We start from the raw sequence: 26502 nt of genomic DNA, 5'->3' as shown, positions 1-26502 counted from the left end.
ATATCTCAACATTTTTAGGCCATATCCAAAAGTTGAAGTATCATTCATTTTGAAACTTGGAGTTTTGTGAGAGACTTATACTAAGGGTCAATTACAACTAAATTATTTCCATTTTAGATATTGAAAACAATCATTAATTTTATAATTTTCAGAAACTTTAAATATATTAGAATTTGAATTACTACAATTTAAAATGGTTTGATTTTTTAAAAGGAGGCATTCACTGCAGGAGAACCAAAAAGAAGTGAGCATAGTGAAGGGAACAATATCTACCATTTATATAATAAAAAGAGAATCCAATTTACAAATATCTCCAACTTGTATATCAGTCCCTAAATTGAACCCCAAAGTCATAACAACTACTTCCTATACTCCAATTAAGTTAAAAACTTAACAAGCCAAGAGCAGGATGAGGAAAACCAGTATGTTACAAAAATTGAAGACTAGTTTAGTGGTGTGGTGGTTAACTTATTCCATTCTCTCCTCTTTAATGCTCAGTCAATTTGAATGCAAGCATAAATATGGTAGAAGCAAGCCAGATATCAATCACAATGAATGAGCAATCATCGTTATAGCATCTGGTGAATGGTGTTTGGAATTATGGAGCTGAATATCGTTTCATTGATCTTAAAAGGTAGAGGTGGCATTTGCTTCATTGCCTCTGACATGTCATTCATGCTGCCAAAATAATAAGACAAAAGCCAAATGAAAACAATAAAGTTAATGAAGACAAGTGCAAAAGAGTGCTAGTAGAACAGTTAGGTATTAAAACAGTAGAAAATATTAAATAAAACATAATACACTTCTAAGTTCCAAATATATTACATGTCATATTAGTTCCTGCTGAAGTTAGAAAAATATCAAATAACCCTGAAATTGAAATTAGTCAGTCATATTAGTCCTTGGTACTAGTTTCGTTAAGGACATAAAGGTTAGGAAGTTATACAAATTTAAGGACCATAGGGACAGTATGTTGTACATGTAAAGGGCTAAAATGATATTTATTTAACATTATTCTAATTTAAAGGACTATTATGACAGAGTCTTACAACCTTAATGACTAAAATGATAGTTTACTTAAATCATATAAGGTGGGGAAAACATGAGCACTCAATTTAAACAAGTTGCCAGTTTAATGTGATAACATTTCACAACTATAAACTAAGTTTGCTTCCGAAACAAACCCAACTCTGCTAAAATTATAAGAAAAAAATTACTCCAGATTTCGAGTCAGTCAATTAGAAACCGGAAATTTGGATCATACGCTACTGCTATGACAGTAAGGGAGATAGTTCACTCTAAATATATATATAAACACAGCATTTATCTCCCTTATTATACCTGCTGATTGAGAATTAAAAGTAGAGTTACAGAATTGTTATGTTTCACTTTAGTTTTCCTGTTGAATATTGATCAAGGACTTGCAGTCATTCACACACCACGATGTAAAAAGAAAAAAAAAGAAGAAAGATCACTTGGACTATTATGGCTTTGGTAAACAGAATATACTTTTGAACAACCAAAAAAAAGCTTCTAACTTACTCATTCAAAATTTTGATAATGTTGTCTCTCGTTTTGCTGAAAAGATTGATGTTCTCCTGAAACTGGAAACAAGAGAACAGAAAAGGCTTAGGATCAGCGTTAGGATCAGCGTTACAGTGACCAAGAATGGCTTAAGAAAGCAAAGGTATAGATATATGAATCGTAAATGAGTTTTAGAACAGTAAACTACACTACGTCTATCAGAGACAATATAAAATACGCCAGCTGCAGTCATTTATTCAGTTTTGAACATCATAAGAACAATGATGTCAGGTTATCGACCAAATTTGCACATGATACCCAACAACAAAAGCATAGAGGGAAAAAATATTCATAGAATAACTGATCGAATAAAAGTATTGATACATCGCTCAGAGGATGACTGCCTGTGTTAAATAGAACACTTAAACTTCCCCCTTTACTCCATTAATTCACAAAGATGAATAAATCCATAGTGAACTATACCAACATAAGTTTATGAATGACAAACTTTGGTGAAATAAGACATCGCAACCTTAGTGCCAGCACTGATACTTAAAAGTTGACTTTGTATTCATACACATCTTTAAAGGACATAAACACAAAATTTGAAAAGAACACAAGGATACACTTTATGCTCACATGTTTAACATTTTTTTTAACTTTCAGAAATGTTGTAATTGATAGATCTCTATAAACATAGGTTTACAAGCCTTGGCCGATAACTGGATGAAGAATCTAACATCTGTGTGTTCTGTACCTAAATTTTAAAAAAGTGAAAGTAAAGAGAATAAGCTTAGACAAGTTCTCAACTCATCGATGGAAATTCGGAAATAGAGAAATAGGAGGAAAAATATCTACTTCATACAAATGAAACTAACAGGGTTACTTCAGCAATTATGATTTATCCTTTTAGATGAAAAGTTTATTTTTCCATGCATCAGACTAAATCAATCAAACAAGTAAAGAAATCACCTGAAGAGCAGCAAGATTGGTAGAGATGTTATTCAAGGCCTGTGCATTTTGCTCTAAGAGCTCTCCTGCAGGGCCTCCAATAGCTACAAAAGGAAGCAGACACTTCAACATTCAAAAGGAACATGCAAAAAAAAAAACATGAGATCTGAAAAGCAATGAAAAGGGAGCCTACAAGACATAGATCATAAATGCAAACATCAAAATATTTACTGTTATGAAAGAAACGAACCTTTATGACAGATGCTGTCATCATTGTCCATCATCTTCATTGCAGGAGAATATGGGGAAACATTAGATTGAGCAGTAAAGTGAGATGATCTCACTGCAGGATCTGAAACCTTTTCCTGGAAATAAAAGCAGTTATGCAATTATATGCTACATAGTTTTTGCTTCCTTTTTTCATCTTTTCAATGGTATTTCTTTCAAGCTAACCTTTTCTATATTTAACATGTAAAAACGAGAGAACATTACATGCTAGCTTTTTTCAGTTTACAACTTTTAAAATAAAAGATGCTTGGCCTCTTTCAAGATCAAAGGTATAATAGTAACCAGCAGAATGCAATTCCATGGAGATGAACGAAATTCATTGGAATAATCTTTCCACCTGAATAGAAAAAGACCAAACAACACTAAAAGGAGATGATATCATAACAGGCAGAACATGAAGATGCTTGCTACAACAGAAAATAAAAGCCAAGGAGCTAATCCATTAACAATATGATAAGTATCCAAGCACTTGACGAATCCAAGCTCAAAAGCTGGCTACTAAGGGGAGTGGGAAGAACCAAACACTTAAATACTCCATCAAATTCCTATCATAGCAACACCTCCAAAAGTTAACAACCCAGCAACATTCACTCAAGGAAACTTTACTTGGTGACACTTCACTCAACTCCTTGTTTGGTCAAACCCCTTCCTAGGTAGCTCTTTCCAAGACACCAAAAGTCAACACTGATACCAGTTGATAAGTACTCAAGCACTTGAGAAATTCACTCTTAAAGGGTAGCTACTTAGGGCAGAGAGTCAAACACTCAAATAGTCCATTGAACATCTCTATACTCGACATGGGACTTAGGCACCCAATAATATCCAAGTTTCTATCACAATTTCTCTACAATAATTGTTAACATATACAAAGTCTAACCATTTGCTTTCATATTTATTATCAGTTCAAAGTAGTAAGTCATATGATGGGGTGGTATTACATATTTCCCTCCTGTCGATGTGTGGTTAAATGTGGGATGTAGGGTTACCAGAGTAAATGCATAGGAAAACAACAAAAAGAAACAGAAAGATATTGTAGCATGCACATGACAGTGAAAAATGTTAAAAAGCATATCTACACTGGTATGCACAAGAGTGAGAACACAAAATACCCATTCAAATAATACACAGATGATATCAAATAAATGTAACCAATACCTTTCTATCTTTACTTTTCCTTGAAAATTCGTCCTTCCTTCTCTTGCAATTTTCCTTTTTCTGTATAAAAATGCAAGCCAGACATGTTGTTAGTTGGAGAAAGTAACCAATTTAAAAATCTTTGGGACTTCTTTGGAACTTTAAGAAATATATATTGAATATTTGTGGTAGATTTGTAAATTTAACTACTGTAGGTGCATACAAAAACTGAGTTATAACAATGCCTTCAAAAGGAAAGCAAATAATGTTTGCTTAAAATCAGTGGCCAAAAAGAGGAGCAATCAATAACAAACTAGCTCAGCCTCTTAGAAATTGTGTTCATTTTAATCAGAGTATGCAGAAGCAAAGTGTAAAACAATCTCATCTTGTTTAATTTTTCATCAAGAGTGAAAGTGTTGCAACTTGCAAAAGCTGTGTAACTTTCCAGAACCACTCTAATTGTGGAAACTTCAAAAATTAACCTTTCTTGCTGAAGGTAAGATGATTATCTTTAACCTTCAAAAAATAATAAACATAATGAAAGAAAAATAGTTCTATGCATCATCTCTAACAAAAAAATTAATAAGCACTCTATCTAAGATGAAAAACAGGTTAAGGCATTCATAGTGACATAAACGACTTGTGACAGCAACACGTATGTAGCTTACATTCATCCACCTGACCCTCAGTGCTACATCCCGGACTGTCTTGTTATTTAGATTTATTGCTATCTTTGCATAGCGAGTGAGATTAGGTTCAGAAGCAAACCTACAAGTAAAAAGAAAGTGTCTTTTCTTCAAACAATGACTAGCTACTGAACTTATTAAACACACTTACTGGTTAAGGAACAGACGTTAAAAGGAAAACCTCATAACATTGAAATCACTGAATAAGCACAGAACGCAAGTCAAGATTATCTGCTTACACATTAAAGTAAATACATGTAATAAAAATATTTGATTTCAAACTGCAATAACCAATCCACAACATTACAAGGTCACAAAAATACTTTAAAAGAAAAGGTGACACCAGAAAATATAAGTTAGAATACACTTTTATACTCAGTTTTGTGTGTCTTTCATTCTTGTTCCCTTAAAGTCTTTCTGTTGTACCATACTAACTTGGTCAATTTGGTAACATATGACCTACAGACTATGAGACATGTCACGTGAAATAAGTGTTTGTTATGTTTGCTATAATGAATATTGTTAATACAAAAAAATAATTAACGAAAGAATTAATTTGTTCAAACAAAGACACAAGATAAACATAGAGATTGAACTAAAACCAGAAAAAGTAAAATGAAGGACAACAAGCGTTTAGAAAAGAAAAAAGAAAAAAAAAATATAAAGACACCATTACACAGAATTGTTCTCGACAGATTCAAATGGAACTGCTTATCAGAACCTACCCCCATATCAAATAAACCACATAGATAACCAAATTATTTACCAATAACATCAAAACATTAATACAGACACACTTTGAATTTCCAAAAACCATGTTCAAATCCCCCCACAGAACAAAAGGCTTTGAAAATAAAATAAAAAATAAAAAAAGTAAAAGCTGAAACAACAAAGCAACAATCAACTCACAAAAAAGGAAAGAAAAGAAAAATCGTTATCATACAGAGAGAGTCCTTCTTCGAGAATGGTTTGTTCTTGAGGGGTCCAATCGAGGGCGATGCCAGAGTTGTGCTTCATGGCGAGCGCGGTGGGCGAAGTGTCGGCTGCCAAATTCCCGTTGAACGACGACGCAACATGGGTTGTCTGCTCTTCTTCGTGATTCCCAGAAGGGTTAGCCATTGAAAATTGATGCCCTTTTTTCCTTTTCTTTCCAAATATTCCAAGGCTGAATCTTTACACGCGAATCTTTCACAATTGGCCAATTCCACGAAAAAAGGTATCCGAATTGACAGTTGGTTCCCGCCAATTACCATATAACATCAAAATACATTTGAAAATGAAACAAACATTCAAAAAAAAGAGGGAGTGAGGGAGAGAGTGAAGTAGATAACGATGGACAAGTTACAGTGAAGAAGAAAGAAAAAGGATATGGATGATGCCAGATAGAGAAAGAGGAAAGGACTCACTGCTACTGTCAAAAATCATAGAGGAATTCTTTTCTGTCTTTTTACCAAAGCTTTAGCTTTTGGTTAACAAAGAATCATCAAAGTATAAACATTTTTCATAAAACATGCTTTATTTTTTCTATAAAATAAAAGAAATTATGCTTTAATAAAATAGAACCGGCAAAAGGAATATTGTTTTTTAATCATTTTAATAAACAATAAAAATATACATGAGATTAAAATCCATTTTTTATCTATTTTATAATCATTAAAAACATATTTTTGTCTAATTAAAAGATAAGAAAATAAAAAAAAATAATATAATTTACTCGTATAATCACTCAACCATTTAAGATGAGCTTTTTAATTCTTTTATAGTATTGTTTCTTAAATATTATTACATTTTATTTATACCCACCAGCGCATAAATATAATTGCTGAAAATATAGATAAATGACACTTTTATCTTCTTCTTTTTTCAGTAATCAATTTGCTTGTTAAATGTATAAAGTGGTGATAATTTAGTATGAAATGTTTTATTGATTTATAATTTAATATAGATTAATTTTAAATTTATTATTTTATGACAAATAGTTTCATAAAAGTTACATGTAACTGTTTAAGCTATTGCAATTTCAAATTCTTGTAGTTAGGTTATTTTTTTGGGTTTTCTGAATCTCACACCACTCGGTAGTAATGAATCCGATTCCTTTTCAATCTGTAGCACGGCCTCCTCCTCCGCCTTGGTTTCCGGTATTACCGTCGGAACCACCGAATTCGACTTCCTTTTGGGAGAACAGAAATGTCAGCGATCGCCTCAGGGAATTGCAACACACTCTCAATCTCGCAAAGGCAATGTATGTTGTTCTTGTTTTACACTGCGAAAATCTCTTTCAGTTATTTTATGATTGTAAGCTATTCTAGTTGAATTTTCTTAGCAGGCTATCTGGTATTGTTGAACTAGTTGAGTGTTATGTTGTGTAGGCAGAAGGAGCTAGAAATGTTGATGATGATAAAAGATGGTAATGGGGCTGTAGAAGGTGGGAAACTTGTCACAGATGAACCTTGCCTTTCTGGTTTTCTAAAATGTGTAGAAGACGGAGGGGTTAGTGTAGAATCCCATGAATCATTTGCTGTGGAAGCAGCAAATTCTTTGATGTCAAAGCTAAGAGCTCAGCTGGAGCCTTTCCGGTATGTTGCTGATGAGGCAAGTCCATGGGAGGAGAAATCAGCTGTGGCTAGGCTTGCAAATAAAGTAAACAAGTCTAAACGGAATAAACTATGGAGGAAGAAAAAGAGGAAACGTGTTGCGGAGATGATTGCAAAGGTTGTTCTGCTTTGGTTTGGTTTGGTTTTGTTAGTTTTTTCCCCCTTCATTGTAGCTTCTGTTTGAGACTGATAAATTAGTTGCTTTCTTTGTTGAAAAAATCTAGGAGCGTGAGCAATTTCAACAAATCGACAGGGAGGCCGATGATTGGGTTGCTAGGGAAAAGGCCAAGGAAATTGCTAACAGCAAGGTATTGAAAGTTTTTCAAAATATGCCTACTTTTATTTTGATTGAAATTGGTTATTGTTTTTTACTTGAAGCTGAATGAAATAGCATTCTAGCATGATTTAAATTTTAATTACGAAGGCTTCTCAACAAGATATATGATTGGAATGGGTACTTAAGTAAACATGAACTACTAGTTGATTATGGTAAAGTTCTCATACTTTATTATTATTATTATTCCGATTTATAGTGCACTCCCTGTTGCTGTACTGTTTATATGGCTATATGCTTCCAGTTTCAGAGCGGGGTTGATTGAAAGGCATTCAGTTTATGAAATTTCAAATGGCACATTTCTACATATTTGCTTCAAATTAATGTGTCTGTTTGTCCGACTTGTTTCAAACTCTTTGCTGCTATGTTGTCTTTATTGTTCTCTGTGGAAAAATAGGGAAGAGTAATATTGATTCATTGTTTTGGTAGTTGCCTATGGATATATTAGCAGTTACATTAGTTTGCATTGCAAGTCTTATCTAGGAAGAATTTCTATTTACAGGTATTGAAGATGAAAGAAATTGCGAAGTCTAAGGCCAAAGAAGAGAAGAAGAAACTAGAGGCTGAGGTAACTTTATTTTTTAACAAATGACTAGTAAACCATTGCCAATTTTTGGTAACAGTGAACTCTGAAGAACTTGGTCGAACATTCCATGCAATGCAATATAACATGTTCTGACTTTCATTTGCTCTGGTTGCACTTGTTAACTACTCAATCATATAATTTCTACCTTTATTTTTCAGTGCAGTATGTTCCTTAGCTCCTCACCATCAAATTCACTTTGCTGTCTTGTCTTTCTATTTTTGTCGTTTTGTGGCTGCCATGCCAAAGGGTTCATGTTTTTTTTTTTTGGTATGTCTCTTAAAAAGCATATGCATGGCTTTCATCTGTCTGTATGTTTATTTGCTGAACAAGAATCATGCCATTTATTTGCGTCCCTCATCATTTCCTCTTACTTTCCCATTGGGTGATGATTAATTGATTCTCTTACATTACTTTATATCACAGCTTGAGCTGCTCTTGGTAGTGGAGAAGCTTCAGGAGTTACGCTCCATAAGAATACAAAGGTTGAAAAAACAAGGTATATATAAGAAAACCACTCTGCTTCTAGTTATCTGCGTTATGAACTTATGATTATTATAGTGCACATTATTACTTGGTCTCTTTGTCAGTCTGCTTGGTTTCTTTCTCTCCATCCTTGTAGCCGTATGTAACATTTTAACTTGTTATATTACTTTTTTTACCTTTACAGTACTAAATACTGGTTTATGATTGATTGATTTGATTTGATCATATCTATAAATTATGTGTGCCAGAAGTCAAGCTCTGATACTTTAGCATTTTGATTTTGAATAGATAACTATTCACCTTCTAAATGTATCGTGAGAAATATATAATCAACACATTTGTTAATTATCAAACTGAAACTGTACATTCTTAATGGTTTTAGTTGTTTTTGTAATTGGAAAATCTTCAGTATTCACATTTTTTGTGCATACAAGAGTTTGTAATATTCATATATTTACATATTTAACATATAATTTTCTTATGATTTTTTAAAAATGATCAGGCCATTTTCTCCCAGAGGAGGATGACAAGTTTCTTGAGAGAGTTCAAGCTGCAGTGGAAGAAGAGGAGCGTGAAGCTTTGGCTGCAGTTGAAGCAGATGCTGCTAAAGAAGCAATTGCAACTGCTGAGGAATCCAGGAAAGCTATTCAGAATCAAGGGAAACTGTCAAAAGAAGGCAATGATGATAGTGAAGTAAAGGAGAACAAAGAGCAAATAGTTCCCAATGTGACTGAAGACGGATCTGGTGCATTGGATCAGAATACATCCAGTAAAATAGGACAGATCAGTGGAGGAGCATATGATCCTTTGGCAAATTTACCCATTGAGTTCTACCATTATTATCATGGAAGCAACAATGATATGGGTACACTTATTGAGGTAAACTCAACTAATTTTGTTTTTAAATTCTACATTCTCTTGCATAACAGCACTTTTCTTTTTGTTTTCTTAGAATAAATACATAACCATTCAACTTTTCTGTGTTTGAAGACTGCTAGTTTTACCTGATTGGTTCACTATTTGCCTAATGAAGTTTTTTTTTTTTTTTAATTACTATCTTATGTTTAATTCACCTGCTTGTTCATTATAATTTTTTTATTGTTAACGTTATGGCTGGCATACAATCTCATGCAGGTTAGAAGAGGATGGGATGCCTATATCAGACCTGGAGGAAGGTAAGAATGATGAAACTTTTGTGGTAATGCTTAATTCTTTGGGTGGGGTGACCATTAAGGGGTATTTTACTTATAGATCTCAATGCCCGAAGTAATTTCACATATAAATCTTATGAATATTTTACCTCATTTCCTTGCATCCAGCCGCATACCTGGGCACTGGGTTCAGCCTCCTCCACCAGCTAATGAGATATGGGCATCTTACTTGGTGAGGCCTAGATGATTAGTTAACAAATCAACAGTTTTGTACAAAGATGTTATCCCCTCATATGGTAAGTTTTGAAGGTTTTACCTATGTTCCTGGCCAACCTAAGCTATATGCTTTGTGGTGGCATGTTTATATATTTGTAACTTCCTCATCATGTATTCAGTTCATACGTTGGTAATCATTATTGTTAAAAATATATTTCAAATATCATTAAATTCAAACAAAATATATTGAGCTAATTTTAAAATATTTATTACACTTAACAAAAGTATATATATATATATTATATCATTTAGTTTTATAAACAAGTTATTATAAATAAATTTAATTTCTTAAATATGTATATATTATTTAAAATTCAATCAATTAATTTATTTAATCATAAATATGCTCAAATCAGTAGTCTAAATGAGTATTTAAATTTTTAATTTTTATTATCAAATCATTTAATTTTTTTAACAAAATCAAGATATTAATTAAATTTAAAAATTTACCTAAATTTTTACAAAATAAATTTTCAATATAGTGAATATTGTAAAAATATTAATTATTTTCATTACTATATTTTTATTTTTTTATTTTAATTAAAATAGTTTAGAATTCGGGAACCCAATTCTAACACTTTTTTTTTTGTGTAATAATGTGTCAAAAATGAAGTTTTGAATTCAGTTTCTCTTTTATCATGATTAGTAAACAATATTATTGAAAAAATATTACAAATAATGTCATTTTGAAAAAAAAAATTGATAACCATGACATGTTGAAATTGTGACTTCAAAAAAACGTGTTATTAATTTATATAAATATTTCAAATAATATGCTTAATAAGAGAAATAAATGTTATTTTGGTAAAAAAAAAAAAAGTTATTTTCGAGATTTTAACTTACATTTTTTTGTAATAACGTGTCAATGAAAAATAAAAATTAGGTTTTCAATCAAATTCTGATCACAAGTATTAAATAATATGTTATAAAGAAAATTTTTATTGGAAAAAATGCTACTTTAGAAAAAAAAATTACTATATTCTATTTAAAATCTTACTAGATTATGATAATAAACAATAAATCCTACAATTTGAATAAATGTTGTGAATAATATATTATAAAAAAAAATTGGAAACCATACTAATTAGAAATAGGAAAAAAAAAATCATGTGAACATTCAAAATAAGTAGGTGCTTGGTTTTACATAGAAAGAACCCCATAATGTAAGCTATCAAAATAATTACATGTTATTTTAGACTTAAACATCGAATCAAATATACAACAAAATATTACTTTAATTAATACTCTTATTATGATAATTGATTGCGTTTAATTTTTTTAACGATAGCCTTAAAGTAATAACAAGTTTAGATAGAATAATTGTGTTAAACATGATTTTAGTTCTAGATTTGAACTTAAAATTAAAGTTTTTTCTTTTATTTTAAATTTTAATATATTTTCTTCTTTGAATTTTAAACATAAATAAATATAGTTTTTTAATTTAATTATGTTAAATTTTATTAGACTTGTTAAGTAAAATTTTAGATTGAACTTTAATAATGATTAAAATAATGTAAATAATTTAAATATTATTTAAAACGCATTTAAAGTTTTAATGGATAGAAAAACTAATTCTAATTTTATATTAAATTTTAGAAATTAAAAATATATTTAATCTTTTTGTTATTTATCATATCTTTTTTAAAAGAGGTATCAATACATTTTCAGCAACACTATTGTAAATACCAACTCATATTAATTGAAATTTGTTTAAAATAACAAAATTTAGTATTTCTACTTTACAAAGCATGTCCTTCGATGGAAACTTATGTTTATATTATCATTCATCGTTGTTGGTTTTATTCATTTTCATGGATTCTATCCTTTTCATTTTTTTTTACAATTCAATTACGTTATTCTCTAAAGTTAACTCTTTGACGTGTTTTAATGTGAAAATTATAATACATATTAATTTATATAAATATATATATATATATATATATATATATTAAATTTAACCATTCAAATTTATAATATATGTTCATAGTTAGAAGGTTAACGGTTTATTTAACTTCTAATCTAATATGAAAAGTTGATTATATTATAAAAAAAATTGTAAGGTTATTTTAGGAAAGGGCAAAAGGATTTATATAAAGGATCAATATTTATAAACAAATTTGTATTACGGATCAATATATTAGTTTGGGTTAAATATGTTTTTAGTCTTTATACGTTGGGGTGATTTTGGTTTTAGTCCCTCTTTTAAACTAAGGTACAATTTAGTCTTTCAATTTTAGAAAACTATGGTTTTAGTCTTTTTTACCAACTTTTTTTAACTTTATTTGTTGTTTCAAGCATGTTTCATTATAGCATTTGGATTGTTTACACTGTTTGACACATTTTTGCAATGTTAACTGAGAAACGCGTTTGAAACAGCAAATAAAGTTAAAAAAATTGGATAAAAATGACTAAAACCATAGTTTTTTTAAGTTGAAGGACTAAATTGTACCTTAGTTTGAAAGAGGGACTAAAACCAAAATCGTCCCAAAGTATAGGGACTAAAAACATATTTAACCGTATTAGTTTTAACTTAAAATCTTAAACAATAAATTTATGTGAGTCCTCTTGCTTAAATATTGTGTATATTATTTATTTTTACTCATTGTAAATTTTTTAACTCATTAATTATATATATATATATATATATATATATATATATATATATATATATATATATATATATATATATATAGATATATATGTTTTAGACTTATATTTGATATAAAAGACTTTTATGAAAATATCTTATGTTAAGATGGTAACGTGAACTAGTTTAAAATTATGGTATTTTGCTTTTCGTCTCACGTATGGGATTTTATAAACAATACGTACAAGTTTTCCTCTTGAAGATCCAAGACAGCGAAATCAAAAACTAAAAAATATTATCAACATAAGACTATACCATATATAACATCACTTTCTATTAATAAATAATTACCCATGAAAACTACCTTTTTACATTAATAATTTTAAATCAAATTATATTATTTGATTGCAAATAATTATAAGTTTTTTTATGTGACATATTAGTACGTAATTAATAAAACCATACAAGGCACTTTATTTTTTGTGGTTGAGGACCTAGAAAAAGAAAAAAAAAATAGCTTATATACTTTATAAATAAAATATATAGTTAACATTTCATCAATACAGGAATATGACTTCTCCACACTCTTTATGGATATTCTTTTGTATATTTATATAAAAATATTTTTTTATTCATAATATATGTTGTATGGTTTTCAGAAATATTTTAGTTGTGATACCTGTTGTGGAAAAAGCGTTTGCAATTTTTTATTTATTTCAATAAAACTTTTTATTTCATAAATAGTTACAAAAACAGTGGAATGATAAAATCATGTTTTTTTATTATTGTTTTGTATAAATATCTTGAAATAGAATGATAATAAGGGAATTTTTTCTATTTTTTTTAATGAGAATATAAAAATACATTTCCCTCAATCTATGAATCTTTATTTTCTTATTTTATTTTGATATTATCAATATGTTAAATTTTATTTAATATTATCGCCTTTCTAAATCTTTTAAACAAAAAATATATAAAAATATATATTATATTTCGTAAGTCCAAACATCAACCTTTGGTACAAGTATTAATCTATAATGATTAATAATGTGGATTGATTTCTTAACTATTTTTTAATTTTTTAAAAATATAATTAACTATTTTTTTTATCTACTTCACAATTTTTAAGAAATTATTCAGAAGAAATTAGTAATTGTTGTGATAAAAGATTGCAAGTGTTTTCATCGTGTAATTATAACATTATAATAATTTATAAAAAAAGAAACCTCATTTCGTAACTATTTTTTTTTTAATATTACACATATTTTATAAATGTAATATGTATTTTAGTAATACTTAAATTTGTACTTTGATAATTATTACAATAGTTATTTTTTATTTATGTTTATTATTGTTTATTATTTTAAAAACAAAAGTACGCACATAACACATTACTGGCAATTTTTTAATAACTCGCAAATATATATATATATATATCACATGATAGAAAAATACCACTTTAATGTTGAGTTTTTAAGCAAGAATTTAATATATTTGAAGTAACTTTTTTACCTCTCCCACATGTTTATGTGATGCATATGTTGAGATGAGTAAAACTAATTGATAGTTTAACTTTCAATTATATGTAATATGTTAAACTTTAATATTTAAGTGTTTTTTTTTATATATGCTTTATATTATATAGTATTAATTGTTATCTGAGTTATTTTTTTTTTATAAATCATGTTTTTGTTAATTGAAATATTTTGTGTTTAATTTATCACAACTGTGGTTAATACTCTTTAGATAATAAGTAGTGTCTTTCCCTTTCAATTTTAATCTCTCTTTTTATTATAAAGAGTTAGATCTTTAAATTATTTTTTGCTTGACAAAAATTTATCCGTTAATTTTCCATTTTATTTTCTATATAGAAAAATAGAAAATAATGAACTTGTAAATTTAAAATGCTAAATATAGAATGAGAATTATAATTAGCAACATAGAAACCACTTCCTGGGAAAAATATATTTTTTATGAATGGTTTGTTTGAAAAATAAAAATTGCAACCAAATAAAAAATGAGAAATGTACAAGTGGTAAAGAATAATTTGTTTCAATAATATATCCTTTTAAAAAGTAATTATTTTAGCATTATTACAATTTTAAAACACGTTCGAATATCCTAAAATTCCTCATGAAAGTTGAAGTCATTTTATTTAAATTTGTTATGCTAAGAGGTAATATCTAGAATAAAGACAAGGAATAAAACTAAAATCATATTGTCAGCATTAATACTTTAAACAAATATTAGAACAAAATATTATAATTTTTTTTTGGCACAAATGTCATATAATTTTTCAAGTTAGTTCAATTTGGTCGATTTATTAATTTTTGTAGACAATTCAATTTGGTCTACTAAAATCTCACTAACACTATATATAATGATAAGAGTTTTAGTCAATTTTTCACAAATGATTTGATTTTTTTTTTTTATAATGTGTTTGATTATGCTTAAGAGATATGTCATCATTAATCGATAAATAGAAAATATTAAACAAATATAAAAGATATATTTTCTAATTCTAATTAAAGGTATGATAATTTAAAAAATAACTTATACATTAAAATTGTCAATCCACATCCATAACAAAACAATCAAAATATAAAAAACTTTATTAAGAGCGGAATATGAAAATTTATTTGAGAACTAAGGTAAAAGAAAAAAACAATCAAACATTTTACTCAAGTAATAAGATGTCATATAAGAGACAATTCATCTTTTAAATAATGTTAATAAACAATAAAGACAAAACTAGAAATATTTTTTTATCAAAAATAAAAAAGAAAATAATTACGATATGCCAAATTAATAACACTGAAAAAATCTTAAAGAAGCAAGATATTAAGTATGAGCCATTAAAAAAGATAAAAAAAAAAACGTAAAAATGGTTCTAAAGAGCAGCTGAGGGTTCGAAAAAAAACAAAAAACAAAAAGCGCATCATTCTCAACATCTGCAATCCGTCACCACAATTAATATTTTATTTATTTTATTTATTTTATTTATTAAAATATAGTTGTCTATCCATCCACAAGATTCTGATTCCACACTAATTCTGGTGGTTAGCTAGTTTCATGAATAAATTAATAATTAATTAAAATACAATTATTATGTCTGGAAAAAAAGAAAGAAAGAGAAATTCTTGCATGTTGAAGTTGATGTTTTATTTATTTTTTCTGTTCTAAAAGTCTTAAACAGATTCAAACATGCAGATAAGATTATTTTATTGTGTTCCTGCCTATATTAAGACAAAGAAGGGTAAATCACCACCATTAACGGTTTTCTATTTTTAGTAAACACTTTTTGTACTTCTAAGTAAACAGTTTATGCGAAAACTGCTGCAAAAATCATGTACTACTCAGTTCTGTTACATTTCCTTTTATGGAATCTTTTTTCCACCTACTCTTTGCTACTATTAGCTTCCATCAAGGAAGAAAATTCCTGGGTTTGTGAAAATTCTGAATTTTGACTTGCAAGTTTCAAGCTTTTGGAATTTTAGAACAGTTGTTTCTTTTGGGTCGGAAAGTGAAAGCTTGTCTGATAAGAAGACAGTCATCTCAGTTCAAAAAACTCTTTCAGGTATTTATAGATTGCTCAATAAAGAGGTTCTTACTTGGTTAGTAGAATTTGAATTCATGTTCTTGTGAAGAGCTTGCATTCACACAGACATTAAGTGCATTAGACAACTGGGAGTTTCTCAGTATCATAAACCATTTATGAATCCTTGTTCAAAACCCAACTTCATGGTTAAGTTTGGCTTTTGTTTTCAATCAGTTTGTTGTTTGTTTCATGTGTCGTGATGTTTTAAACACCTTTTGTGCTGAATTTGTTGTTATATATATATATATATATATATATATATATATATATATATATATATACAGTTGTTCCTAATTTTAAGATTGGATTAAATAATAGCTTTAGGGTAGTTGGCGGCTACTCATTAGTTTGGCTGTCAAATTTTGACTGTAGGATGTGATGATTTGCTTATATTAATTCCTCTAATTAAAACTTTTACTAAAACGAGGACTTTGAAGTAATGAATGATTCTTGAATCCTGAATTCTAATTCCCAGAAGTTTCAAATACCAGATTTTCAGTGAGGTGATGTTTTTAATCACTCGTTATTGTTACATATATTTTCTCTGTTCGGTTCTTCTACTTCAAAAATTATTAAGTTTCTGTGAAAAACACCTTTACTCCTTTTTGTTAGAGAGATTATTACTCATGCACTTTTTTTAGTCTCTGTTAGATTTTGTTGTTTTTCTTTCTGTGATGATTTTAAGTTCCTGAGTTCTGACTTTTTCTTGAGATTGTGCATGCCATGCAGTGTAAACCCTGGTGGCTTTTAGGATGTTGGTTAACTGGGAAGAAGCCTGTGGTGCAGATTTTTATTCAAAGGGACTAACATAGGTCAAATTCTCAACTTAGATTTTTCTCTTGAACCAAACCATGGAAGATCATTTTTCCCCAAAGGGGAAGGAAACTGGCTATTGCACATCTCCTTGTACCCAGTTGGAGGAATCAACATCGGTTGATGGTGGGATGAAAAAATCTGCTTCAGAGGACATGTTTAGCAACTTCTCCGAGCTCATGAACTTTGATACCTATGCTGGTTGGAGCAATAGTTCATCTATGACTTATCATAGTTTGGCAAATGTGTTTTCATCATTTTCCTCAGCATCATATCCACCATCCGATGGATTGAATCTGGTGGAACATGGCAATGGTCCATGCTTTATGACAGAAGTCAGTGAAATTCACAATGGTATAGAAAGTTCTCCTAGTTGTGAAGAAAGAGGTATATTTCAGCAAATGGACATCCAACTTGGTTTCTTAGATGAAGCAAATGATTCAAATAGCTTTGATTCAGAACAAAATCGTAACGGTTCATATCAGCAATTTAATACCTCAGACATGTGCAATTACATGATCTCAAGGTCATCAGGGAGGCCACTTGATGATAGAATGTTGAGGGCTTTGTCCTTCTTTATGGAATCAGTTGATGAGGGAATGCTGGCACAAGTTTGGGTACCTATAAAGCATGGTGATGAATTCATCTTATGCACAAGTGAACAACCTTATTTGTTAGATCCAAAGCTTGCAGGGTATCGAGAGGTGTCAAGGGCATTCACATTTTCTGCAGAAGGAAAGAAAGGATCATGTCCGGGGCTTCCTGCACGAGTGTTTACATCACATGTTCCTGAATGGACTTCCAATGTTGGCTACTATAATAAAACTGAGTACTTAAGGTTGGACCATGCATTGAATCATGATATTCGTGGATCTATTGCTCTTCCTGTTTCTGATATGCATTCTCATGAGCCATGTGCTGTATTGGAACTGGTCACTACAAAGGAAAAACCTAATTTTGACAGAGAATTAGAAATTGTTACTCATGCACTTCAGGTGGATTTCTCTTCTGCTATTTCTAGTGTACACTTTAATTTCTGCAGTTTCCTGTCTCACTGCTTGTTATATTATGTCTGTTTAAGAAAATTNCTACCTTGCTGCCAAAGTATCTTATCTTGTATTCTGTATATAGTTGATGTTTATCTCTTGCTGTAATTGAGAAGTTAGGAAAGAAGATTTTCTAAGCATGTGCATACTGCTGGTGCAGACATATTTCTTGTGATCAAACTAAGATTAGTTTGCAAAATTTGGAGCATTCATATTATACTAATCTATTTCTAGCCTATAGTCATTCTTTGTAAGCACATCCTACATTCATTAGTACAGGGTTTACTTGTATGAGAAACCTCTACAATTACTAGGAAAAGTAGCCTATTTCTGTGTCTTAGATATTTCCATATTATGTTATCATCGAAGGTGCTAATGATAAATATCCTTATGATGACATTATGCAGCTTGTAAATTTAAAGACTACTATGCCTCCACGACTTCTTCCCCAGGTAACGATAATCCATACTATGATGATATATCATATTGATCTTTCCCCACTGTAAAGGCAAAGCTCAGCTTTCTGAATTTTCAATTGAGGGGAGGGGCTTGAGAAGTGGTATTATCTGGTTTTCTCAAGAACTTATTCAAAGGTTTAATAATAATTGTGTCCAACCACATGCTTTTATTCATATAGATCTAAAATCATATCACAACCACATGTTAATCCTTAATGAATTCATACACTAATTCATTATGAAAATAGAATGCAAAAGCATACCCTGAATTTGTCACTGAAATTGATGTGGATGATGGTATAACACTGATGATATTTCTCTCCTGATAGGATGAAGAGAAGCAAGACGCTAATACAATTGTTAGATTGATTAGATTATTGGATATCTTATCTTTATCTTTTATCTTTATATGTCAAATATAGTGAAAATTATGTATGAAACTAATCTTCTTTATGTTGAATATACACATAGGGTACTCTATTTATTTATATTTTGAAATTAGTCCATATTTCTTCTTATTTCTTCTATTATAAATAGAGGATCCTATGTGTATATTCAACAAGAGGAGATTAATTCCATATATAGTTTATATTCATTATGGTATCTAAAGCGAGATTTTTTTGAGTAAAAAATTATTGTTGCCTTTGCCACTACGACGGCGGCACCATCTACCACTAGCATCAGTGCCATCGTCTAATGCCATTGTCTATAGCTGCTGCTACTAGAGTTCTATTTTCGGTCAACGATCACACAATTTTGATCGTCTCAACTAGGCGACTGTCGTGCCATCAGACGCTTTCATTGGAGCTCTTATGTGCTTTTAGTGCCTTTATAAGTTCCGAATATGCTCTCTTTTCCGTTGTGCGTGTGACACGTCTCGTCTTCTCTTAGCGATTCAGAGTGTCGAGGTCACTCTTTTTCCTTTTTCAAGTGACTTAATTGGAGAATGTTGGATTTTTAAGGTTTCTCTCTCCTATTCATCCATGACTTATTCCGTTGTTGTCTCTTCTGACCTCCCTTTCTTACCCTTGTGTTTGACCTGTTCATATATGTTTTTTCTCTTGTGGCAAAGATGACTTTTGTTAATTTATTTATAGTTGTAGTGACTCTTGAACAATGACCTCTTTATTCGTTAGATGTCAACAATGCATTCCTCAATGATGATTTGCAGGAAGAGATTTACATAGTGCAACCTCCCAGATTTGTTGCTTAGGGAAAGTATTTTGGGTTGATATTTCGTCTTGTATGTCGTCTTCGCAAATCATTAACAATTTGGTGTCACTCTAGTAGGAAAGGAGATATTTTTACTAAGTCTTTATTGACTATATTAGTAAAAAGCTTGTTACATACTATTTATATGCATCAGCTTGAGGGGAGTCTTAGATATATTATCTTTATCTTTTATCTTTTATCTTTATTTAGTTTGTTATTATTTCTTATTTGTATTTTGAACTAGTCCATATTTTTTCTATTATAAATAGATGACCCAATGTATATTTCAACAAGGGAAGATTAATCCTATACATAGTTTTCATTATATTCATCAATAACTATGGTCACATTCTAGATTTTGATAACTGTAATTTATTTCAGCCCCTTATCAAATTAAAATATTTTAATTTAGGTATCTATACCATAATATTTCATAAGAGTTGTACTTCTAGTGATGACCTTAATATTAACATACCTCTAACACATTTATATATGTGACCCAAAATATTTTAACACTTAATAGTGGTTCTTTTTCTGCAGTGTCTATCAAGTAACAAAAGAGCTGCTTTAACAGAGATAGTTGATGTGTTACGTGCCGTGTGTCATGCACATAGATTGCCACTAGCACTGACATGGATTCCCTGTTGCTACAGTGAGGGAATAGGAGATGAAGCTGAGAGAATACGAATCAAAGAAGGTCATACAAGTTCTAACGAAAAATGTGTGCTATGTATTGAGGAATCAGCTTGCTATATAAATGATGGAGCAATAGGAGGATTTGTTCATGCATGCGTTGAACATCATCTTGAGGAAGGACAAGGTATAGCAGGAAAAGCTCTTCAATCAAATCATCCATTCTTCTACACTGATGTGAAGACATATGATATTAGTGAATACCCCCTTGTTCATCATGCACGCAAATATAACTTGAATGCTGCAGTTGCAATTCGGCTAAGGAGTACCTATACCAATGATGATGATTACATATTAGAGTTCTTTCTGCCAGTGAACATGACAGGGAGTTCAGAACAACAACTTTTACTGGATAATCTCTCAGGTACCATGAGGAGAATTTGTAGGAGTTTGAGAACAGTTTCAGATGCTGAAATAACAGGAATAGAAGGATCCGTAGCTGGGCTTCCAAAGGAAAAGCTCACATATTTTTTTCCCATGTCCAGAAGAAACTCTCAGATAGCATTTATAAATGATGATAATGATTCGAATCAGAAGATGTCCTTGAAGGCATCTAACAATGGAATTGAAGCTGCTCATGGCCAGGTACATCTTGGCCATTTCCTTTATCCTTTACCCATGTGAAATTTATTAAGAAATGAATACTTAGTTTGAGAAAGCATAGAGTTATTGTGATAAAGGAATTAAACGGAGGAGAAATATTGATTGTTCATCACATTTCATTTGTCACAATGGGAGTGAGTTGATGTAGAAAAAACTTCATGGAATATGCTTCAACTTGTGTACCCTGGTGTGATGGTTTTGGGATTGAACTTTGACATCGTAGGATTTTGCCTTGTAGGTAATGAATGGACCAAGAAAACAGATTGAAAAAAAGAGAAGTACAGTGGAGAAGAATGTTAGTTTGAGTGTTCTACAACAGTACTTCTCTGGTAGTCTGAAAGATGCTGCAAAAAGCATTGGTGGTGAGACCCCGATTTTATTTCTGTTAATTTCTTCATATTTTTTTAACTCAGATCAATGTTTTTGGGTTATATGATCCATGCTTGTCATCAATCAGATTTGTTTAATTTCATGCTCTAAATTTTAAGGATGAAAAACACAATCAAGTTTTCTGAGAGGTGATTCTTGTTAACAAAGTCAGTTTTTTCTTGTTTGAACAGTTTGCCCAACAACTCTAAAAAGGATATGCAGGCAACATGGAATTTCAAGATGGCCATCTCGGAAGATCAATAAAGTGAATCGTTCATTAAAGAAGATACAGACTGTGCTTGATTCTGTCCAGGGAGTGGAAGGAGGGTTGAAGTTTGATCCTTATACTGGGGGGTTTATAGCTGGAGGATCACTGATGCAAGAAATTGACACACATAAATATATTCTGTTTCCTGAGAGAAGTGCTGTGAAAGACCCTAAGCATGCAACACAAAAACCAGTCTCAGTAGTTTCAGCACCAGGCAGCACTAGTGAGAATTCAACAATTAAGTTGGATGATGATGATGGTGTTTGTTTGGTGGAAAACAAGATTGTAGACTCAAGAAGTGCACTTTTATCTAATACCAGTGTGGGAGGATTTAAAAAAGACAATGCTTCTTCTGATGATTGTTGCGAAGATTCAAAATCAGTTGCCATGAATGATGGATCAAGCCAGAAGGCCAAGAATCAGGATTGTCCTGAACAAACTTGTTCAATATCCTTGGTTACAGATGAGGCTGAAGTTGGAGTAGATGGGGGAGAAGGAATTGAAGAACATAACAACCTTGTAAATTCTTCAAGCACCACAAACTCATCCAATGGCTCTGGCTCTGGCTCAATGATGCATGGCAGCTCATCATGCTCTCAAAGCTTTGAGAACCAAAAGCATTCAAAAGTAAAACCAACTTCTGTCGATAGTGAGTCAAAAATGATTGTGAAAGCTAGCTATAGGGGAGACACTATTCGTTTCAAGTTTGATCCATCCGCAGGTTGTTTCCAGCTATATGAAGAAGTTGCAACAAGGTTCAAACTCCAAAACGGGTTATTCAAGCTCAAATATCTAGATGATGAAGAGGAATGGGTGATGTTGGAGAATGACTCAGATTTGCAAGAGTGTGTAGAAATTTTGCATGACATTGGCACACGTTGTGTGAAGTTTCTTGTTCGTGATGTGCCTTGTGTTTTAAGCAGTTGTGACAGCAACAATTGCTTCTTGTCAGATAGCTCATAGTGTCTGAAATGATCCATGGCTTCATTGAGGCCATTACAAGTTTAAGAGAAATCTATATGTTTGAATTCCTTTTTCTTTTTTTCTTTCCAAATGATATCATGTTAGGAACATAATCAGTAGAATCATAAAATTTCTCCATCAAAACCATCATAATTGTGTATGTTACTTCTGATAATCTTGAATATAAGTTGCAGGATGAAAAGAGATACGAAAATAACGTAATGAGACATAAATGATGTTAAAATGTTGTCTAAAAATGTTATCAAAATATCATTATCTTTTAATTTAATATCTTAAAGATTTTATATTAAAATAGTATCAATTAGTTATATAAGAAGCGTAAATAAAAATTCATATTGAGATATATGCATTTAAAATTTAATATTATCTTTTTAATAGGATAAATAACTATGATTCTAAATGGATATTTTATATCAATTATTTTTATACCTGTTTTAATCTAGATAATGTTTTTACATCCTCTAAAATATTAAAAATATTTAAATTATTAAAGACAAAATAATTGATAAATTAAAGCTTTGAGACCAGTGAGTCAACCTTTTATAGAATTGAGATTGGATTGGAAAGGGAAGAAAAACGAAAAACACGTGTGAAGTATAAAGGTTGGAACAACAGAGAAGAAGCTTCGTGAGGTGAGTAATTAAAATTATTTTAGGGTTAAATATGCTTTTAGTCCCTGAAGTTTCACTGATTTTTGGTTTTAGTCCCTGCATCAAACATTGATGGCATTTCATCCTCTTAGTATGAAAACATGTATTTTTGGTCCCTAAAAATAGACGGTGTTAAATTTTTGCTGACATGACTAACGGCACTTCCAGGTCTTTAGTGTACACTTGTTTCCTTTTTCTGAAACGTGGCATCTTTGACTTAAATGTTTGATTTTTTTGCAACCCTTTTCCCCGCCCCTCGCCGACACCAACCTCCCTGCCGAACTCTTCTCCACTTACAGCACCGTCGATCACGCCCTCGTCACTCTCCTCACCTTCGATTCCATGGTCTATCTCCACCATCTCGCCTCTTCCCCCTGTTTCTCCCTCCACCTCTGATGGAAGCTCCCTTGAAACAAGTCTGCAGTTTAGAGAACAACTGGAATAATACAAAGGAGACACATTGATAAGATGTGCAAAGACTCCGGTCTGGTGGGTACATAAAACCTAAANGGATAGAAAAGAGACACATTATTTGAAAACATGCTTTGCTTTGGTAAAACTGTTATTTAGATGTTGAATATCTAACTAATGCAGAGTGGTTGATGCTAATCCAAAGATCAACATAATTTACCAAGAAAGTTATATTATTACTTTTATAAAAGTGAATTCTTAAGCCAATAAAATAGTCGTTCAGATGATTGGACAATCAGAATCTGTTTAAACAAGTCAATATTGTCAAAATATTTATACCAATTGCAGTGTGGAACAAGCATAGATTGCTTTTCACCCTTTTGTGAGCTTTTTGATAAGTATGATTCAGAAACTACAGAGAGAAGATCTTTCAACTCAATTGCAGTACCCATAAATGTGATTTGACCATCTGGATGAACCGTGATCTTTGAAGAAAGGGCTGAAGCTTGAACTAAATGCAGTAAAGGCTTCCGAATAAGGAATTGATTACTTGGATAGATAAGGGATGACAATGGTTGCTGAGATTCACCATTGCTTGACAACTGCAATTTCTTCAAATTCGATAACAAAGATAAATTTGCTCCATCTTTCCCTGCTTCAGCAGTCTCAGACATTAGCAAATTTATAATGTTATCACGCTTAGTGCATTGTTCAACAATTCCAAAGCCAAAAAGGACTGCACTTGAGTAGTTTGCTGCAACCAAAGACAAATAGCGATATTCAGAAGTCAGAATAACCACAAAAATTGTTTGATAAAAGTGTTTGATGAAAAGATGAAACTNTTTGATAAAAGTCCTCAAGATTGCTTGGTTTTCTTTTGCTTTTTATTGATGTTTTAGACTTCTTTAATCATATCATAGCATGTGGAAACTTGAAACCAGCTTTTGCCAATCCAAAATTGAATTTTATGGCTGGACAAAGTGCAAACAGCAAGTAAATGAGGCAAATTCTGCACTAAAATGCTGAAAAATGAATACGCAGTGGTGAAAATGAATGGTAATGTATTTAAGGTGTAATTAAGGCTTCAAGCAAACTTATTTCATCAAATGTAACATGTTTAAACACTTAAACAGTAAAGAAGGTGACTACAACCGAATATGATAAGCTCACTTCCTCAGTTAGAGCAAAGTCACGGCTTTAAGGTGTGAGTTGGTGAAATGGTGCAAAGGTGACCAAATGAGCAGTAAGCAAAGGCTGTAATTGACCAAATAAACTTGCTGAAACAAAGAGAATGCACCTACAGCCACAGAATCTCAAAATAGTATAGTAATTACCAAATTATGCAGTAAAAAAAATGGCTAAAATTGCACTAAATTGGTGGCTGGAAAACTGGAACAGCAGTGGTCAATTTGAAATGCAATGATTCAAATGTGTAGCTAACACTTCAAACAAGTTTATATCACCAATTGTGATATGTGTAGCCNATAAAACAGCAAAGAAACTTATCAGCACAGAAAATCACTAGTACAGTGGTGAATTTCAGTAAATGCAACGGTATAGATGATGATGTTGTACAAAGGCTAGAATAAGGTCAATCCAACAATGCATACAAGTTTCAAGTGATGAAATACACTTTCACCAACAGTTACAAAGCACAAAAATTCACCAAAACTCAAAATCACTATGAGAGTTGTGAATTATGCAGCAAAGCATACAAGACAGGGCGAAATTGAGAAATTGAGAAATTGTATATCCACATCCTTGATGATTCTGGTATGATTTTTTTCTTGCTTTTGATATTAAAATCCTCTACACAATTGAGACCAACAACTGGTCTTGTGCAGAGCAACAGACAGGAATAAAATTGTGAAAACTGAAATTTGTGTAAAATTTATGTAAAACAACTGGTCGTGGACATGGATCTGTTTGTGTAATTTCTTCTTCTCGCTCCATGTCCATGGAATGAGTGTTTCCCTTTGTAACAGCAAAATCAACACACTCATGCGTTTGAATGTCTACGATCTCATCCCTGTAATTAATTACGTCTACTGGATTGGATTTGGCAATATTTCATTATGGCATTAAAGGTTTCTCTCTGTCTCTCTCTGTTTCCTTGAACTTTTTTAACTAGCTTTTATGCCTATACCAGATCTGATTTAGTGCAGTTTTTTTTTTCAATCCCCAATCAAGCTACATCATGTTCGGGTCCGGGTCCTTCGACGAGAGCATTAAGGTTTGGGATGTGAAGACGACAAATACTGTTTTTCTTCTTCAATGACCAACAAATTCTCGCTGGGATGGGTCATCACCACTACCAATTAACCTCTGTCGTCACTTCTCAATCTCAGAAATCATTGTCNCTGCCAATTGATTTGGATGAGAAAATGGAGGAGAAAAGAATGGGAGATGAACAGACAGAGGATTTGACNTGGCAGAGAGAGAATATTAAAATTGATAGAAGATGTGGCAAGTCTGTTAGTGAGATTTGACNCCNTCTATTTTTAGGGACCAAAAATACATGTTTCCATACTAAGAAGATGAAATGCCATCAATGTTTGATGCAAGGACTAAAACCAAAAATCAGTGAAACTTCAGGGACTAAAAACATATTTAACCCATTATTTTATATTTACCATTAGAAAATTCGACATCCTTAATCAATAAAATACTTTTTAAATTTTAATTATTTTATTAATATCGTTGATTAAATGGATTCACACCATATTTTACCTTTTTATCACACCAAAAAAAAAACTAAATGAAAAATAAGGAAATGTTTTCACCGTCCAGATCCGCTCCACGG

The 26502-nt window shown here is 31.1% G+C and overlaps 4 protein-coding genes across 9 annotated transcripts; 2 read left to right on the top strand and 2 right to left on the bottom strand.

Annotated features, from left to right (window-relative positions):
• Positions 1–254: 254 nt before the first annotated feature.
• Positions 255–6061, bottom strand: LOC106776204 (myb-like protein Y). Of its 2 annotated transcripts, XR_002667123.1 has the most exons (8): positions 5527–6061; positions 4566–4665; positions 3919–3978; positions 2726–2840; positions 2497–2579; positions 2164–2281; positions 1543–1604; positions 604–678 (listed from the first exon to the last, which is right to left on the bottom strand). XR_002667123.1 is itself a non-coding variant. In XM_014663585.2 (7 exons), exons 1-7 carry the CDS (start codon positions 5700–5702, stop codon positions 570–572), a joined length of 705 nt encoding a protein of 234 aa, XP_014519071.1. In that variant the 5' UTR covers positions 5703–6059; the 3' UTR covers positions 255–569. The 2 variants fall into 2 exon arrangements, 1 of the variants encoding a protein (XP_014519071.1); XM_014663585.2 differs by lacking the exon at positions 2164–2281 and having other exon boundaries at positions 255–678; positions 5527–6059.
• A 518-nt stretch (positions 6062–6579) lies between these two features.
• LOC106755760 (U11/U12 small nuclear ribonucleoprotein 59 kDa protein) lies at positions 6580–10193 on the top strand. Its single transcript, XM_014637973.2, has 8 exons — positions 6580–6825; positions 6953–7295; positions 7402–7485; positions 8014–8079; positions 8521–8593; positions 9083–9459; positions 9715–9755; positions 9900–10193. The coding sequence occupies exons 1-8, from the start codon at positions 6665–6667 to the stop codon at positions 9976–9978; spliced, it is 1224 nt and encodes a 407-aa protein (XP_014493459.1). The 5' UTR covers positions 6580–6664; the 3' UTR covers positions 9979–10193.
• Positions 10194–15849: 5656 nt separating this feature from the next.
• LOC106756521 (protein NLP9) lies at positions 15850–22685 on the top strand. Of its 2 annotated transcripts, none has more exons than XM_014638983.2 (6): positions 15850–16171; positions 16922–18000; positions 18459–18503; positions 20262–20999; positions 21256–21379; positions 21578–22685. In XM_014638983.2, exons 2-6 carry the CDS (start codon positions 17044–17046, stop codon positions 22615–22617), a joined length of 2904 nt encoding a protein of 967 aa, XP_014494469.1. In that variant the 5' UTR covers positions 15850–16171; positions 16922–17043; the 3' UTR covers positions 22618–22685. The 2 variants fall into 2 exon arrangements, with proteins under 2 accessions (XP_014494469.1, XP_014494470.1); XM_014638984.2 differs by lacking the exon at positions 15850–16171 and adding an exon at positions 16579–16695.
• A 574-nt stretch (positions 22686–23259) lies between these two features.
• On the bottom strand, positions 23260–26488 carry LOC111241259. Of its 4 annotated transcripts, none has more exons than XR_002667122.1 (3): positions 24870–26488; positions 24148–24453; positions 23260–23724 (listed from the first exon to the last, which is right to left on the bottom strand). XR_002667122.1 is itself a non-coding variant. In XM_022778353.1 (3 exons), exons 2-3 carry the CDS (start codon positions 24371–24373, stop codon positions 23421–23423), a joined length of 639 nt encoding a protein of 212 aa, XP_022634074.1. In that variant the 5' UTR covers positions 24374–24453; positions 24852–26488; the 3' UTR covers positions 23260–23420. The 4 variants fall into 4 exon arrangements, 3 of the variants coding, with proteins under 3 accessions (XP_022634074.1, XP_022634073.1, XP_022634075.1); XM_022778353.1 differs by having other exon boundaries at positions 24039–24453; positions 24852–26488; XM_022778352.1 differs by having other exon boundaries at positions 24039–24453.
• Positions 26489–26502: the final 14 nt, after the last annotated feature.

This window comes from Vigna radiata, chromosome 2 (genome assembly GCF_000741045.1).
Source record: "Vigna radiata var. radiata cultivar VC1973A chromosome 2, Vradiata_ver6, whole genome shotgun sequence".
Taxonomy (NCBI): domain Eukaryota; kingdom Viridiplantae; phylum Streptophyta; class Magnoliopsida; order Fabales; family Fabaceae; genus Vigna; species Vigna radiata.
The sequence above is the reverse complement of the archived record's forward strand: the minus strand, read 5'-3'. Positions and strand labels throughout refer to the sequence as shown.